This window comes from Patella vulgata, chromosome 2 (assembly GCF_932274485.2).
Source record: "Patella vulgata chromosome 2, xgPatVulg1.2, whole genome shotgun sequence".
NCBI lineage: Eukaryota > Metazoa > Mollusca > Gastropoda > Patellidae > Patella > Patella vulgata.
In genome coordinates, this window is record NC_065880.2 from 43,815,624 (window position 1) to 43,833,828 (window position 18,205).

General features: G+C 33.5%; 1 protein-coding gene across 1 annotated transcript; it reads right to left on the reverse strand.

Annotated features, from left to right (window-relative positions):
* Window positions 1-322: 322 nt before the first annotated feature.
* LOC126810495 (clusterin-associated protein 1) lies at window positions 323-13,026 on the reverse strand. The gene is made up of 12 exons (XM_050535591.1): window positions 12,908-13,026; window positions 11,458-11,569; window positions 10,529-10,613; window positions 10,047-10,226; window positions 9,617-9,712; window positions 9,091-9,174; window positions 6,593-6,726; window positions 6,243-6,384; window positions 5,585-5,702; window positions 4,717-4,800; window positions 4,500-4,564; window positions 323-1,153 (listed from the first exon to the last, which is right to left on the reverse strand). The coding sequence occupies exons 1-12, from the start codon at window positions 12,927-12,929 to the stop codon at window positions 995-997; spliced, it is 1,281 nt and encodes a 426-aa protein (XP_050391548.1). The 5' UTR covers window positions 12,930-13,026; the 3' UTR covers window positions 323-994.
* Between the last annotated feature and the right edge of the window lie 5,179 nt (window positions 13,027-18,205).

The window sequence follows — 18,205 nt, forward strand, 5'->3', positions numbered from 1 at the left end:
AGAAAACCATGAAATTCTTGTCCTGTACATCCCGCTTCATCCTCGGTATCCCCAGTGGTCTCATTCCGCTCTACTCCACTATACCCTAGGTTAATCCATAGGGTTTCCACCATTTCAAATTAGCTGCCCTGGCCTTGTTTGTAACCAAAGTCTTAGTAATGAAACAGCCTTTGTTTCGTGTTCGTTTTTTTATAAGGGTAGATAACCATATTTATGTCCATTTACTGAATAGATTAACCCAGGGGTTAGTGGAGTAGAAGTTAGAACAGAATGAGACCACTGGGGATAATTCTGCTTTTTTCAATTTATTCTTAAAACAAACAACTTTTTAAATATTTTATTTCTGTACATATAAATGTCACAATTGTAAGAAAATACACAACAAATATTTCTTCTTCTATTTCAATAAACAAAACAAAAATGGACATTTCTTTTGGACGGATTTGGAATGTGAGTGATCAAACTGGATTTTTCTACAATAACCATATGATGTCTGATAAAGTTTTTACTTTCACCTATTTCAAAACCAACATATATGAAATACAATCACTGGTTTGTTACACAAAGACATAAAAAATATATTTGTTACTAATTGCATCATGCATATCTTCCAAGACACTTCAAGAGAAGTTGTTTTGATATTTTACAATCGTGTAGTATGCTTGCAAAACATAAATGAGCAAGCCCAAAATCAAACAGTGGTTAGAACTTGACACTCTATTTTTAAATTATTTAATGATGGACATTTCAAGGTCATTATAAATATTATCATTTCAAATAAAAATAAATTTGGAAGGTCGACCAAGTGAACTACTTATTCTTGATAAAATTTATTATCTATAAAGGGAAGATAATAAAATTTGTCAACACAGATTTTGGACTAATACAATTTTATGATATTCTCAGTGTACTTGTGAACCTTTAAGTTGTTTTTTTTTTTTTTAGTTATTATGCTAAAATATGTTCACATGTAAATTAAAATAAATTATTTAAACTAAAAATCATTATCACTATCTCCTAATTCAGTTTTAGGAGGGACGCCTCGTGCTCTTTGGGCATGAGGGGGGGCATATACCAAATCATCATCATCATCGTCATCATCATCATCATCAAGATCTATATCTGAATCCCCTGAACCATCTGACTGACTGTCCTGTAATATATAAAATCCATGAATTGAAATTCTAAAATATGTGATAGCCTGCTGTATATGTTCTGTATAGAGTACAATCAAATAACTAAAAGCCCGAATAAATTTGGCCAGTCAAAAGATAGGTTGCCAGGCAATGAAATATATACGCCCATGCAGCTAAATCTTCCGGGCAGTCAACAAGATTTGTCGCATATTTTTACTTTTGTCAGTAATAAAACATTTATAATACACTAAAATCTGATTAAGAGTAACAGCTCATTAAGTAATTATCAGAAAATCATTAGAATTTGTTTGGCCCATGCTAACATTTAGTATAGAAAACATTTAATATCATGGATTTAGCTGTTCAAGTTATCAAAAATCATTGAAAATCAATATACTTGTTCGTCTCAAGACCTTAAACTCTGTGTATCAATCTAAAGTCAATCGAAACGATGAAAAATATAAAATCATGACCTGATGACCTTAAACACTGTGTATAAATTTAAAGTCAATCAGATATTAACTTTAGCCTGTAGAGTGCCACAAGATTTTTCAAAGTGATCAAGGTCTATAATTCTGACAGTACTTATAGGAAATATTAGCATCTTCATCTCAGGACCTTAAACACTGTAAATAAATTTAAAGTCAATCGAATATTAACTTTAGCCTCGGGAGTGTCCACAAGATTTTTCAAAGTGATCAAGGGCCATAACTCTGGCAATAATTATCAGAAATTGGTGAAAATAGAATTCTCATCTCATGACCTCAAACACAATGTATAAATTTAAAGTCAATCGGATCTTAACTTTAGCCTTAAAAGCGTCCACAAGATTTTTCAAAGTGATCAAGGGCCATAACTCTGGCAGTAATTATAGGAAATCAGTAAAAATTAATAGGCTTCTTCGTCTCATGACCTTAAACACTGTAAATAAATTTAAAGTCAATTGAATATTAACTTTAGCCTCAAGAGCATCCACAAGATTTTTCAGTGATCAAGGACCATAACTCTGGCCGTAATTATCAGAAATCAGTGAAAACAAGCCAACAGTGAGGCTGATGTCCCTCGCCGAAATCCCAAAATAAATAGATGACACATATTAATTAATAGCACATTTTTTATACGCCCACATTTTCATGTGGACATATATTGTCATCGCCCCTGTCCGTCCGTCCGTCCCTCCGTCCACAATTGTTTGTGAACAGTCTACAGGTCACAATTTTTATCCGATTTCAATGAAACTTGAAATGTAAGTTTATAACCCAAAGATCTTGGTTGCTTTTGATATTCGCGCATATCGGACCGTAATTTCCTGAATTATGGCCCCTGATTGAACGCAAAAATGGGTTTTTTTGGCTTGTGGACCCTATAGAGGTCATAATTTTTATCCGATTTAAAAAAAAACGTGTTAATATATCACCGTTACCCCCTAAGGACGGCCGAGTTCAAATTTCGTGAAAATTGGCCCAAAACTGACAGACAAAATGGCCGCCCCTCGTTCTCAAATTGCGTAAAAATATGGTATATCAAGGTTGTGGACCCTATAGAGGTCACAATTTTTATCCGATTTTGTTGAAACTTGAAATGTAAGTTTATAAACCACAGATCTTGGTTCCTTTTGATATTTGCACATATCGAATTGTAATTTCCTGCATTATGGCCCTTGATTGTAGGAAAAATCACTTTCGTTTTAGCCTGTTTTCTATCCATCTCTCGAAAATGTGGGCGTATCCTGCCTGGCAGCCGCTGTTTTTTTTTAAAAAAAAAGTATCAAGCAATCAAACTGATTATCAACTATACACTAAGTTTCATCCATCTCTCTAGAATCAAAGTTATCTTGTACAAAAGCGTTGACCAATGAAATTGCTTAGCTCTGCTTAGTTTTAGCTAGAATGTTAATCATTGAACTCAGTCAAGACATTCACCTAATGAACATCTACATCAAGCTTAAACATTCTACCTCAATTAAAAGCAGAGTTGTTATGTTCCAAAGTCTTGACAAATCAAAATGCTTATCGCTTCTTAGCCTAAGCAGAAAATTCTCGTCATCGAACTTAGTCAAGGTAATGATAAAATGAATCTATACTTGGAGTTTCATCACTATCACTTTATTAAAACCAAAGTTATCGTGCCCCAGAGCATCAACCAATCAGATTGCTTATCTCTGCTAACTGTAAGCAGACAATGTTTATCACTGCACTCCATCAAGGCATTTACCCAATGAACGCCTACACTAAGTTTGAACATTTTACCTCAATTAGGAGAGTTATTGTGTTCCAAAGTATCGACCACTAAAATTGCTTATCGCTCTGCTTACTCTGAGCAGAAAATGCTCATTATCAAACTTAGTCAAGATATTGATGTGATAAAACTATACACCAAGTGTCCTCACTCTCACTTAGTTAGAACTAAAGTATACGTGTCCCAAAGCATCAGCCAATCAAATTGCTTATCTCTGCTTACCCTAAGCAGAAAATGCTCATCTTTAAACTCCTTCAAGGCATTGACCTAATAAACACCTACATCAAGTTTGAACATTCTAGCTCAATTAGAAAGAGAGTTAGTGTGTCCCAAAAAGTGTGACTGACGGACGGACAGATGGACGAACCCATTTTAATAGTCCCCTGCTTTCTTCGAAAGGCGGGGGACAATTAATAGGCTTCCTCATCTCATGAATTTAAAGACTGTGTATAAATTTAAAGTCAATCGGATATTAACTTTAGCCTTAAGAATGTCCACAAGATTTTTCAAAGTGATCAAGGGCCATAACTCTGGCAGTAATTATCAGAAATAGGTGAAAATCAATAGGATTCTTTGTTTCATGACCTTAAACACTGTGTATAAATTTAAAGTCAATCGGATACACACTTGCGGACATTGGAGCGCTTGATGCACAGGGGCGACGACAATATACGACCACATTTCAATGTGGGCGTATAAAAACGTCACTTCCTGTCAAGTGGGTCAATTTTCAGAAAGTTGGGAAATTGACCCCATCGAAAAAATCTACAAAAAATATAATTTAAAATTGAAAATTGACTTAGTTTTATGAGTTACCGATAAATTTTCAAAACAAAACATGTATCAATAATTTACTCGAGTTTCAGATACTTCGAGTGAATTATTGATACATATTTTGTTTCGATGGTTTATCAAAAATGAAATAAGGTTTAACATTCTACTATTTTAAACCAACAGGGCTAATGAAGACGGATTTATCACAAACTGTAAGTTTTTCCACTCAATAAATTTGTGCACATCATCGTTCTTTTGTTGATGTTGAATGTTTTCAACAAAAATAATCATTAATGGTTTCATGGCTTAAACAAAAGGTTAATAAACTTGGAATAGTCTAAATTGATTTACATCACTTAAATCAGGATTCATGGAGCCAGCAACTCGCCCACCTGCTCCTCTTTGACCAGCTGCAGCTGAAACATAGAACACAAATATATAATACCTTATAAAAATTATGGCAAAAAAGGTGAATGTGACCATATAAATATTATCTAAGATAGTAACAAGAATTGTAACTAGAGAATATTATCATATTTATAGTAATTTTACAAGAAATTTCACATACCAGGTCTTCCCTCGGGTCTTATTCTGTGATTGACTGGACGTTCACGTCTTTCTATAACCTCTTCCTCCGAGTCATCATCAGGACCTTTAATTAATCATAGATTATAAAAGATTTAAAAAAAAATGTTTTATGGTTGTCATTAATAATTGAATTTTAAAGTCAAACCCATTTTGTCAGACTTTAATGTTGGCATATATTGTCCTCACCTCCATTTATTTAACTGCTTGTGACCACTTTACAGTTCTGAATTTTTTTATGGATGTTTGTTTTTAATTTGTAAGTATTGTTCATTGGGAGACCACTGTGAAAATTCTGAATTTCGGAATGGGTTTAATTTGTGACTGACTCAATACTTCAGTCATTTTGAAACTAAGATATGTTATTTCTTTCATTTCAATGGATACATCTTTCTGCCTATTGCTCATCAAATTCCATCAATCTACATGAGTGAAATATGGTCTTTTCTATCATCTAGGCGACTAATGAGAACTGGGCTTAAAAAATCACTGTGGCTCTTTTTGGCCCTGGATCTGAACCTGGACCATTCTGGTTGAAACAACCATGCCCTACCGCACGACAATTGTGGCTCTCATGGCTGTTAAAGCTTTTGATTATGATAGGAAAAATTTCGTTATGGAATATTTTAAAACTTAGAATTGTTCATTTAGGATGAAAGAGGAACCCTATCAAAATTCAGACAGGTTTGGAACATGATACAGAGTTCTCAACAGGCACTTTAAGTTTGAATCTTGAGATTAATAGACTATTTCTGATTTTTAATAGTAGGATGTCACAGTTGATTAAAAAAATTAAAACACGGTACAGGCTTTTTGCTACAAATATATTATGGATAATAAAAGATATCTACCAAACATATCTTTATCATCTTCATCATCATCATCGTCATCATCTGGAGTTATCTGATGTTGCTTTCTCTCTTCATTTTTGATTTTCTCAGCCATAACTTTTAGGGCAGCATCAGTTTCCTAGAAATAAAGCAGAAGATAGAAGAACTGAAGACAGTAAAATCTAATTATGTTAGAAATCTTAACATCCTCAATCTTTGTGAAAACTAGCCAACAGTGTCACCCCAATCCTAAAATAATTAGATGACACTCATTAATTACTTGCACAATTCTCTTTTTGTAAAGCATTGAGCAAGCAAATTGCTAATTACTCTGCTTATCCCATTCAGAAAATAGGGATTACCTTGGTTAGTCAAGGCACTAATGTAATGACACTATACATCAGGTTACATCATGCTCTGTTAATTAGAATGAGAGTTACATGCTCCAAGGCTTCAAACAAACCAAATTATAGCTTAGTCATCGCAGAAAATGCACATCATCAAACTCAGTCAAGACATTCCCCTAATGAACACCTACACCATGTTTGATCATTCTAGCTCAATTAGAAGCAGAGTAGTTGAACTCTTAAAAGTGTGTCAGACAGACAGAACCCATCTTAATAATGCCTTACTTTCTTTGAAAGGCGAGATGCAAATCAAAATATCGCATAATGATTACCTCAACTTTATCCTGATCTGATTTTTGCTGTTCTTCCAATTGTTGCTCTAGGTAAGTTAAGTTACGAAATTTAATTAAATATTGTGCATATAATTTTTGTAAATCTTCTTCAAATCTTTCATATTCATCCATATAAGCGGGTCTGTAAGATATAAAATAACAATTCATATGATTATTTATTGACTAGATTAAAATCTGTAGGCCTTCAATCAGACTAATTAAGATTTAATTTAATCAATGGCATGTTTACATGTTTATCATCTGATTAAGGTTTTGGACCACCCGACCACCCAACCCCCATCAAGAAGTAAAGCGCTTTTGATATTTCTACATAACATAATTGTTATTACCTGACACTCTGTAAGGTCATAAGTCGTTTTTGGTTTCGTTCCATTTCATTTTTTCGTTTATCAATTTTAGCTTCTAAATTGGCTTCATCTGATGCAACGTTATCTAACATTGTTAAAGTTTTCTTAATATCATTCTGAATAAAAAAAAAAGAGATTCATAAAACTAAAATTTAAACATACAATAATATTTAATACATAAAAAGAAAATTTTCCTTGATGCAAGGGCAATTTCAATAAAGTATTGAATCATTACAGAAATATACAGATTTATGAATAATTGTAACTTATGAAAAATAAATAGTTTGAGAATATGACACCAAAATGATTCATACTGTAATTGCTGTGCAGATGACATATTTAGGCAATTTTTCCTCCTGAATTGCGATTGTTTACTTAAAGATACATTATGGGAGATTAGATAAAGAGCTGACAGTTCTCGCTATAATAGTTAAAAAACTAGATAATGTAAAGGTAATTTGTTGAAAATTTCAAATTGGTCCGCTATGAACTGAGATATCAGCTTTGTAAATTTCTGCCTAGCCTCGTTCATCATTACTAAAGTTAGTACGTTAAAAAGCATAGTCTCGATTATCCATTGTTTTGATTTAATTACCAATGAGCGTTTGCAGCATATATGATTCTAATCCAGTCGATATTGAAGGCTAGCCTTGACATCGAGAGTTGATTATGGTCTGGATAAGTTAATTAATGTCTAATTAATAATTTAGATAAGATTTCAGGCCTAAAGAAAGACCTGCGATACGCAGATTTATCTCTTGCATAATGCATGTTTAATCCTACTCCAGAGAAAATAGTCTTCAAAGAAGTCACCCCAAATAAACAGGATATAACAAATATAGTAGAAAATCCTAAAGAATAATCAAAATCTGAAGTACAAATTGGTACAGAACAGTGATGGGATTTTGCCCGTATATTCCGCACTTGTCCGAATCTTTTTTCCAACCTGATTATCGTCGATAATACGCTGGGTTTATTAGGTAATTAAGTGATCAACGTATTTATCGGGTTATACCGTCTATAGTATAAACCTACCTTGCTTTAACTACTTAATCCTTTGTCGGACAATTCATCAATCTAATCTTAAACAGAAGTCATTGCTTTCCTTTTGTCGGACTATTCATCAATTCAATAAGAATGATTATAATTTTAATCCACTTCATTTGTCATGCATCTTAATCGCATTGATGTGAGCCGACATCATCTATAATAAACTAATCATAGATGTCACATATCGTAAGAGTAAATAACACCCTAAATCAATGGACAGTCATTTTGTCTACGATATCTTTTACGTCTTTTAAGAATCCATATAGAAATTCTCATCCACAGTGGCACTTTCCCTTGATCTCGAGCGCGGCACGAATATTGCTTAACATATTATTAGGCAGTGCTTACTATGAAGCCGTGTGATGAGTCACGTAGGCTATTAGTCTCTATTATCCAGAAAAATATTCTACGAATATGTTGAAGACTAGGAGTTTCTGGGTGACCAAGACTAGTACGCACCCAGCAAAATAACAAAAAGGGGAGGGGCTACCAATAGCTATATGAGCAGAAATTCTAACGTATTTGTAGGCGTCAATCATTCTGCTGTGTTGCCTATGATGCCTGTCACTCTGTCGTGACTATGAAAGAGTGTTATTCGCTGAAGTTAGCTATGCCTGTTTACAAGTGATTTAACTATTTCGGAAGTTCTGCATTCATTTGCTGCCGTATAAACGAAGACACGTAATTCTAAAGGAATATTATGGTTGTGAATTTGATGCCGAAGCAGGATCGGCAAGCTTTCATTCAACATATCACGAAAATGCTTAATTTTGTAGGACATTTACTGACATAAATTTGAATGCTGTACGGGAATTAAGTGTGAAAAATAGCGAGGTCACCAATTTTTATTACGTAAGGGATTTGAATATTTTGTTGACATGTGGTTTTTAATTGTGGTATGAATTTAATACTGTACGGGAATTAAATATGAAAAATAGCGAGGTTCACCTATTTTTATTACGTACGGGATTTGAATATTTTGACATGTGACTTTTAATTGTGGTACGAATTCGTCTGCTTAAATAACGATAAGAGTTATGCCCCTTTATTTTCGGTAAAATGTCCGACAAGTAAAATTTTGAAATCCCATCACTGGTACAGAAGTAAGATAATAGTGTACATTGGACTATTCAACCACAGATATCCTAGTAGTGAAGTAGTCTCAGATTTAGCCTGGAAATAAGGCACCTCTCACAGACACTGTCAGTCACTAATTTAGATTTTGTTAGGTACAACCTCTCTGGTGCCTATCATTTTTTCTGACATAGATGTCTTTTTATGATGTTTATTTAATATGCTCGGCACAAAGTTGTCATTATTAGTGCCTGAGATTTTGTCAGGTACAAATTAGATCATTATTTCCAGACCTGCTCAGATATACTTATTATCTCACTTCAGTGGCCTTCTTTAATGACGTTAAGATAACATACCTCAACAGCTTTAATTGAACCTTTTAAACCCCTTTCAACTTCGTCAACTTCTAAAGACTTTGCAATCACATTTACTCGTATTTCCTGAAACATTGTAATAACAAAACATTTTAATATGCCGAACAGAAAATTTTGTCTGTGCCACATTTAAAATCATTTTTGTTAACATAACGCACACTGAGAAATTTAACATACAAAATGTGAATAGAAAACTGATCTGCAAAATGCATTCGAAATTTAAGTTATAAATTTTTTTAAAAATTAACAGATTTCTTCAGAACTAAGATTTGTATCACGGTAGCACTCAGTACATGTGATCAAAAAAACTGTAACCTGTATAGTGGTTACAATAAATTGTGGCCATATGAAGGTGACAGCAATATACGTTGATATTGCATGTAGGGGTTATAAAAAAAATCACTTAACCAAAAAATTAATCAGTATTTGATTTCTTAAACTTGCAAATAGATTCCATCAATTAGAAAATTAAATTTTATTCATATTACCACAGACATATAGCTCTTACCCTAAGATCTACTTCTTTTCCTAATAAATCATACAGAGCTGCACCTTTAGTTGTTATAGTTGATGCTAACATTCTAGCTTCCTTTAAATCACTTATCTACAAAAAAGGAAATGGTGTTTAACATGTGGATAAGTGCTCGGTACATGTGGAAGATACTGGATATCCTACAGAAAATTCACAAGGTTAGGTAGGCAACTCAGCTTTCTTAAATATTCAATTGGGCATAGAAACAAAAACCACAAATTAGAATTAAAATCATAAAGACATCAAACAATGGATACATAAAGGATATTTATATAAACATTTGGTTTTCATAATATACCTAATAATGGATGCAGCATCAGATAATATTCATGTACCGGTCATCACGTTACTAAACATTTTATTAAAAATCCTGGTTGTAAAGTACCACATAATAAAGTGTACTTACTCTAGATGATACATCAAAGGAAACAGTAGATGATTCTTCATCAGCATTCTCTAGAGCTTGTTCTACATTAGTTTTAACAGCACTATATAATACACTTGTTACTTTTAATAATTCTTTAACAGAATAACCATCTGCCTGATATAACTTCTTTGTATTTAGTTTAATATGTGCCTTAGTAGCCTGGAAAAGACAAGTTTTTAGAAAACTGGAGAACTTAGCTATCAGTTGCACACACCAGTAATAATGGTAAACTTCCCATCTCCCTAGTTCTACATATTTAACATACTAAAGGCTTACACAAATCATATTAAACATTGGCATTAAAACTGATTGAAGAACATATAAGATTTTCCCATCATACAAGTTTAATCATCAAGAGGTTTATCTTTTTAACTTTAATTTCGTTTGCAAATCAGGATCAGTTATGCTTGTATTATTCTCATATCATAGAATCATATAGTTGTATCATGAACATGACTTACCATAAATTCTGCAACATTTTTGATAAATATAACTCTATCCTGTTCTGTGTCAATATCATTGTGTATATCTGCATTGGGCTCAAACCTATCAAAAAAGTTCAATTTATATGTGTATAAAAATTAGAAAATAGTTGATGGTATTTGGGAGGGGGGGGGGGGCACCTTTTAAAGCAAGGGTGTAGCTAAACATTTGAGACTATAATACAGCATTACACTTATTTTCATACGTAATGCTAGGTAGGAGAATGTACCCAGAGAGTCATTCTTTAGCCCACGATTCTTTAAATTCCACCTGATTAATTACAAGGGACCTTTTACATGCACATCAATTAAGTCAAGTGCTCATTATTATATGTACAAAACATAATGAGGCTTGACAACACTATAAAGTTTCACTGTTAGCCATGCAAGACCTAGTTCAGCTCTGAACGTACGTCTCATTACACTTGCCCTGTACGTTCATGAACCGCCCTATTGAATCCTTGTCAAAAAATTATTGGCACTATGTCAATTTTACCGGGCAACTTTTTACTGCTAAATGGTCGTGTGTAAGTCTCTGTGAACACCTGAACAATGTAAGGAAACATTTTATTGAGAAAATAAAACCTTGTTTACCTTGCTAGAGGCAGTATGTGCAACACAACATGCTGTAAAAATACGTCCCCTTCTGTCCCCTTCTGGCAAAAGCCTTTGAATTCTAATTATAGGGTAACGCACAAATTTAAGTAACTCAGCCATATAAGACAAAATGCAATTTAGGTAAGCAGGATAAACAAAATTGGAATTTTTGAAAAAATTTGATGGTAATTGGGCTAGCCAAAGCAATAAATGACTGAAGATTCTCAACTTTCAAAAAATCCAATTCACCCCCCCCCCCAGCTTACCTAAATTTTCACAAGCCTATAATAATTGTTGTTAAAAGTTCTCACCTTTTAACCAACCATGTCAAAACTTCAGCTACCAGTGGAAAATTTGGTGTACGAAAATTTTCTATTGATATCAATCTTCGATAGCCCAAGGCTCTCATCATTTCTGTAAAATCTGAATAAATAGAGTGTTGTATCAACAATCAAGAAAACACTGCAAAACTGCCAACACATGCCTCGATTTAGAAAAATTAAGCTTATAGAGGCTGTCTACGTTTCGAAATCCAGGTTCAATGTGTCTTCAAACAACACTTAGATCAGTGGATCAACAGTACATGTGTGTGTCCCAGATTCAGAAGCTTGAATATCAGATTTTTTCCACTGTTGCTGATTAACAGACAGGGTAGTGACAAAAAGCTATACATGTAAACACAAATCACTCTGGCATAAATTGAGCGAAAAACACAATTTAACTAATAAATTGTGTACCATAGTGCATTTCGGCGTCATTTGTAACAAGTGACCAGAAAGAACGAGGCTAGACCTATTTCACAACTCATGTCAAACGATGATACTGATGCCATATCTTATCTAGAAAGCATGTGCAATAGACTGGAATAACCAGATGCTAGAAATTGCCATTTGGTTGAAACTCATGCCGTATTTCGCTGGACATAACTGATTTGAAATTAGAGACAAAACGGAAACAATTGAATGTAAATCACTTTATATACAATTAGATTACATTATTCTAGGTCCCAAATATTAGCAATTTAGCTCCTTTAATTTCTTTATTAAAGCATGTAACATCTTAAAAATAAGTTAATTTTATACTATTAGAACTTATTGCACATACGCAGCCCAATCTACTGAAACAACTTTCATTTATCAGCAAATACTGACAATAAAGTACATCAAGCATTGTTTTTATCAAAATTGATAGCAGTAAAAAGTTGCCCAGTAAAATTAACTGGGAATCAAAACTTTTTTGACAGGATTCAAATCAATAGGACGGTTCCTGAAAGGACAGGGCGAGTGTAATGAGATCTACGTTCAGAGCTGAACTACATGTAGGTGGCAAACAACTATACCGTTTTCAGCATAATAAAGAAAACATCATTATATGTACCGGAACGTTGTCTGAAATGTCAAGACAAAAACAATGCTTCATTAATTTAAACGCGAATATTTGGAGTTAGGCGACAGTTGTGCCACTACATTGGCCTCTGTAAGTTTAATTAATCATAATATCATAAACTTATCTATTTTAAAGATAGATGTTACATGCATTAATAAAGAAATTGAGTTTGCCACTTGGAACTAAAGGCGTCTAATCGTAGCTAAAAACAAACACATCAGTATATCTCAACGTTTTTAGCTACGTTCTCGTAGCTAGCTAATGCTATCTTCTGTCACTCACTGTGAATGCCCACATTATAAGAAAAATCATTTTTGAAAAGGCCGATTAGTTACTTCATGAATGAAAACGCTCATTATAGGTTCTAGAACTTACTCCTTAAATCTCTAAACGACATGATGTTGATTTAACTTCAATATTTTCAGTTTTATCTTGATTGTTTACAGCACTGTCAAGTTCATCGCAACTATTTCTGTCATGCGCACTTATTTACTTCCTTTCTAATGATAAGGGGGGTTACTCTGCAATACATACTCATGGGAGAAGACCGCAGGTTCTCCGATTACTGCTAATCCTTTGAAAATTAGTTTCATCGCGACAGTAAGTCTTCTTAGAAAACTATTTATTCTGTAAAGATGTTTTTAGCTTTTGAAAACTAGAAAAAAAACGATCACAATGACAGATCCACGTGTTGGGTGTCCTTTTCTTGTTTATCAAAGGTGACAAAGTAAAAGCAATTTTAATTTTAAAATCCCCAAAACAACCAATTTTTCACCTTTAAATCCGCCAATCATTTGAAATATAGCCCTTTTAAAATAAATAGAGCTTGTTACCGTTATACAGACTACACCATATACAATGTATCACAAATAGCAATTCTGTTCCGACAGACGATCTTAATTGCAATTAATTACAAATCTTGTTGCCTACCCCGAGTGTATTTCAGACCTGATTGTCACAATAATTTTAAGCTCATTATCAAAGACGCAAGTTTTTCTTTTCAATACATAAAGATCGCTTAATTGCACGCTCAGTTTACAAGCCAAATGCGATTTGTAATTTTAAACTAGGTGATACATGGACTGCTTTCCGTTTTGCTGGCTTTTTCTGATATCGAGACAGCAGGTTGAGAACGAATCCCCCCCCCTCCCTGCCCCCCACCCACAGTCTCACAACTCTGCGTCTTCCTTACTTTAGTCGCTAACAATTACTGATTTCCTTTATGTGCGGTAATCGTTGTTACGGCAACCATAGCAAAGATCTCTATGTTGAAATTATACTTGGAATGTATTTAACCAATTCTATCACATACTAAAAATTGGTGTACACTAACTTTGTCCTTTAAATGGACGCAGTTGCTTCACGCCCAGCGGTGTGACATGCTCATGAAGTTTGCCCCACCCCCGACCCCAAAAACTTAAAAAAGACTCACATTAGTCATTTTATTGTCACGGCCTTCTATCTTTAACACGGATGCCAGGGATAAAAAAGGACACATACAAATGATACTAATTATTATGCGAATAAAAATTTAACTAATCAAACTTTCGTTGCTAAACTATTTTGAATCCCTAACTCACCACCAATACCCCCTGTTATGACCCATTTAGAAAATCCGAACAGTTATAAGCTAGGGTTAAGGATTTTAGAGCCTTTTCGCCACTTGTTTATTCGTAGATCTTATTTTCTATGCGTTTTAATTATATTAATAGTCGAATTCAAATGAATTAAAAAGACGGTGTGAACCGGTCTGATCACAAGGACTTGCAGATTCCTACACCTGTTGGTAGATTGATTGTATACTCGGTCTACAAATTTTAAGCTGAAAAATATGATCTTTATTTTATTGATCTGATTTTCTGGACAACTTTGGGATAGATATTGATGTTCATCATACTTATCACCATTTTACCCGGAAACATAATAGGCGATTAGTTCTAACACAGTGCGTACAAGTAACATTCTACCTTAGTGAAAGACTAAATAAACAAATTAAATATCATTTTCCAATTAACCTTGTGAAAAACAGCAAACAGTTCTCTCTGCTCGTTATATGGAATAATACTTGTACATGGATTGTCATAAACCAAATGTATACCAGTAGATCACACCCAATTTGTTCACGCATCGTCATAGAAACTGACGTTTTGTCAACAGTCAGGAGAAGTAAGAAGTTTGAATCGATATAAATTTATCAGACGAGACCAAACTTTACTGGATAGAGGACATACTTCAACTGTCAGATTAAAATGGAGATCGCAATATATCAATTGATATTTACAGCCTTACTGGTATCTACATTTACAGGTAAGACGATGTTGTGAATTGAGGTGGGGGATATTAGACTCACTGCTGGTTTGTTTGTTGATATTGTTTTGGAAACATAATTTTTAAAATTTTATTTATTTATTAAATAACTTAACTAAGTGACATGTCACCCGCCCATACATATTGAAAATGAATTTTACGTTTTTGAATAGCATTTTTAATTGACATGTTTAAGTTATGCATTTAGTGTCTACTTACTTGCGCGTGGTTGAAGGAATTTGAATGAAACGTTTTAAATAAACGATATTTATGAAAGTGTAAGTTTTGACGTAAGCAGGGCAATCACAATCAATAAAACGAAAATGCGTTTTCTAGCATAAAAAAGTAATTGAACTTTAAAATGGTGATTTACAAATTATATTTATTATATTGTAAGTATTAAGAATAAGTAACCTGTTAATTTCCACAAAATATTACAAACATTATTTGAACTTTTCAGTTTATAAAAATAAAGTAGATATCGGGGATTTTTTTTATGGTAATTTGAATTGTCAAAGAACTTAAGTACCTAGACACGTCACCATATTTTGTAATTAATAAACAATCCTAGATCGGTTGCGAACTTGAAATAAACTGAGTGGCATATTGGGAATAGTTGTGAGAAACAATTACTTGCGTGATTAAGATAATTAATCAAGAACCATCCAAGGGACTTAATACTAAATACTTATTGGATCTTTAATACTAAAGATAATAATTTGTCCACCATGGATTATAGATGAACTGGCCATTAGTTAAAGCTGAAATTGATTATCTCTTTCCTCAAAGACACAATTCTGAAATCTTTCTTAAAGAGCTACTATTTCAAATGTCCAATAAAATTTGCATTATTTAAAGGGCGTATGGTTCTATTCACTGGAAAGCATATAGTCATATTGGTGAAATATGTGTGTATATAATGTGATTTATATTCAATTTTTTAAAAAAAATATTGTAATTATAATGAATTATGTTCGGTGATATACCTGAAAAGTCCAAATTGAGCGATTCGCGTTTTTTTTTTTTTTTTTTTTTTTTTTTTTAAAAACAAATATTATTTTGTCTATTGTGAATCAACCATTACTAATTACTTCCACATTGTCTTGTAGGATATGTTTGTCCTTGTTTATTACAAATGGGGCCCGAAATCGTAAAATACACGACTCGTGTAAGCTACCGTAGGCCTACTGATTATAAAATTTCCATTGTGTCTTGAATATTGGATATTGGATATTATAGGATCCCATAATTTCACAAGATAACAACTTCAATATTGATTGAAATGGACCAATATTGAATTTTAATTCGTGTTTTTAATTTCGAAAGTTATAGAACATAATATTGAGTTAGAGATTTAGCCCCTTTATTTCCAGAAAGCGAGGTTTTAGCGTTTTATTTTATAAAATATAATATTTGATTGGGTTTTATTTTTCTATTTTTTTTTGTGAGTATCATCTTCGGTGTATACCCCAACATGTAGATGGCGGATATTAGTTTGTTCTACAATGACTAGAGCCTTTTGACTACTCCGAGTTAGTTCAGATTGTACGTTAAACCCCATAACATTGGACATATCTCACCCTTTAAAATATATAATGTGTCATCATCATCTTTCTAGAACACACAATATTTGATATATTCATATCCTGTAGACTCCATCGATTTGACTATTTATTGCTAACAGTTAATGAATAACATTAATTAATAGATTCTACATATTCCATAACAATCATTGATTTAATAAACTCAATGCGTTCATGTATGGCGGTATATTAGATTCAAAATTCTAACGGCCTATCGTCTAATTTCTAACTTTTGTTCATGTAATTTTGAACTTATATTGACGTAATTTCTAATTTCTATTCATGTAACTTTAAATTAAGACAATGTATAATCTAACTGCTTTAGTTGTTCAGTGTAAATTTTAATTCTATTTCATTTTATTTCTATTATTTAGACGAAAAACGTCTTCTTCATTGATGGGGTCACGGTGGCTAAGTGGCTAAGTGGCTAAGACGCGGGCTCGCTAGCCTGGAGGTCGGGTGTTCGATCCCTGCATTGGCCGAGAAAGTTCATTACCCCTTGTCAGGGATGCAGGACGGAGGGCCTGATAAAGACAGTTGTCTAGTCGTTCGGATGGGACGAAAAACCGATGTCCCTTGATAGTTTGAATTCGATATAAGAGTAGGTCGTAGTGCCACTGTCCGGGCAAAAGTTCCCTCATAACACACTGTACTACATGGCGTATGCCCGTCTTCATTAGCCCAGTTCGGAGCAGAACAGTAGGAAGATAAACTCCATTTCATTTCATTTCACTTCTTCATTGATGCTTTATAGTCCTGGGTCTGAGTATGGTTCTGTAGGAAAGTTTGAGTAGGGAGAATTTCTTTGAATAAATGTTTGTAGGTAGCTTAAAAGTCAGAATGAATTAAGTATAATGGTATAACAATAAAACAATTCGTTGACAGTAATCAAAAGGGATTTTTACAAGTTCCATCAGAGTCTTCGACAATCATACATTTACAAAATGAACAGCAGGATATACTGATTGGCTCTGCAAATACAGAACGATTTTGCATATATTAGCCTACACAGACACAAGCACCACAGAGTAAAAATACCGACCTGACAAACTTTATGATAGTTTTTTTTTCCAACAATATTTTATTCAAGTTGCATAAAGCGATACGGAATTTCATAGATAGCGATGTTCTTGACAAAATTAAACCAAACAGAAATGGGTTTATCGTCCTACTTTTCTACACCAACTGGGCTAATGAAGACGGACTTAGTCATACCGTGTGCCAATGGTGAAATTTAGCCCGCACAGCGGCACCACGGTCTACTTTTATTACGAATTACATCTGCCAAGGGTTTTTGTCCGATCAGAACGACTAGACACTGCCCCTGACTACAATAACGACAGCCTCCGCAAATCACAGTAACGGAATTAATAATGACGATGTTATATAACCCATAGATATAATCCTATGATATAACCGATATCTTCCGACGTGGTTCTCCCTCCCTTGTTATTGATACCGGATAAGCGTCTGGCTCGGACAGTGGCTAGTTGTTCGAATAAAGAGACATTTTTTAGAGCAGTAAAAGAATATAGACCAACAGTATATAAATATTAATTGGCTTAACTGTAAAAAAAAAAAAAAAAAAAAATCAAATAACTGAATGAACAAATGCTGTTTAGCTTATATTTGAAATAGTATTTGCAAACTCCGCCAAACCATTGAACCTGACGAAGAGCGAGTCATTTGTATCAGCATAATGGCCTCGATCAGTTGCTCGAATATTTGTTATTAGGCTCAAGGCATCAATTATATATTTCCATCTTATTCTACTCGTAGTATT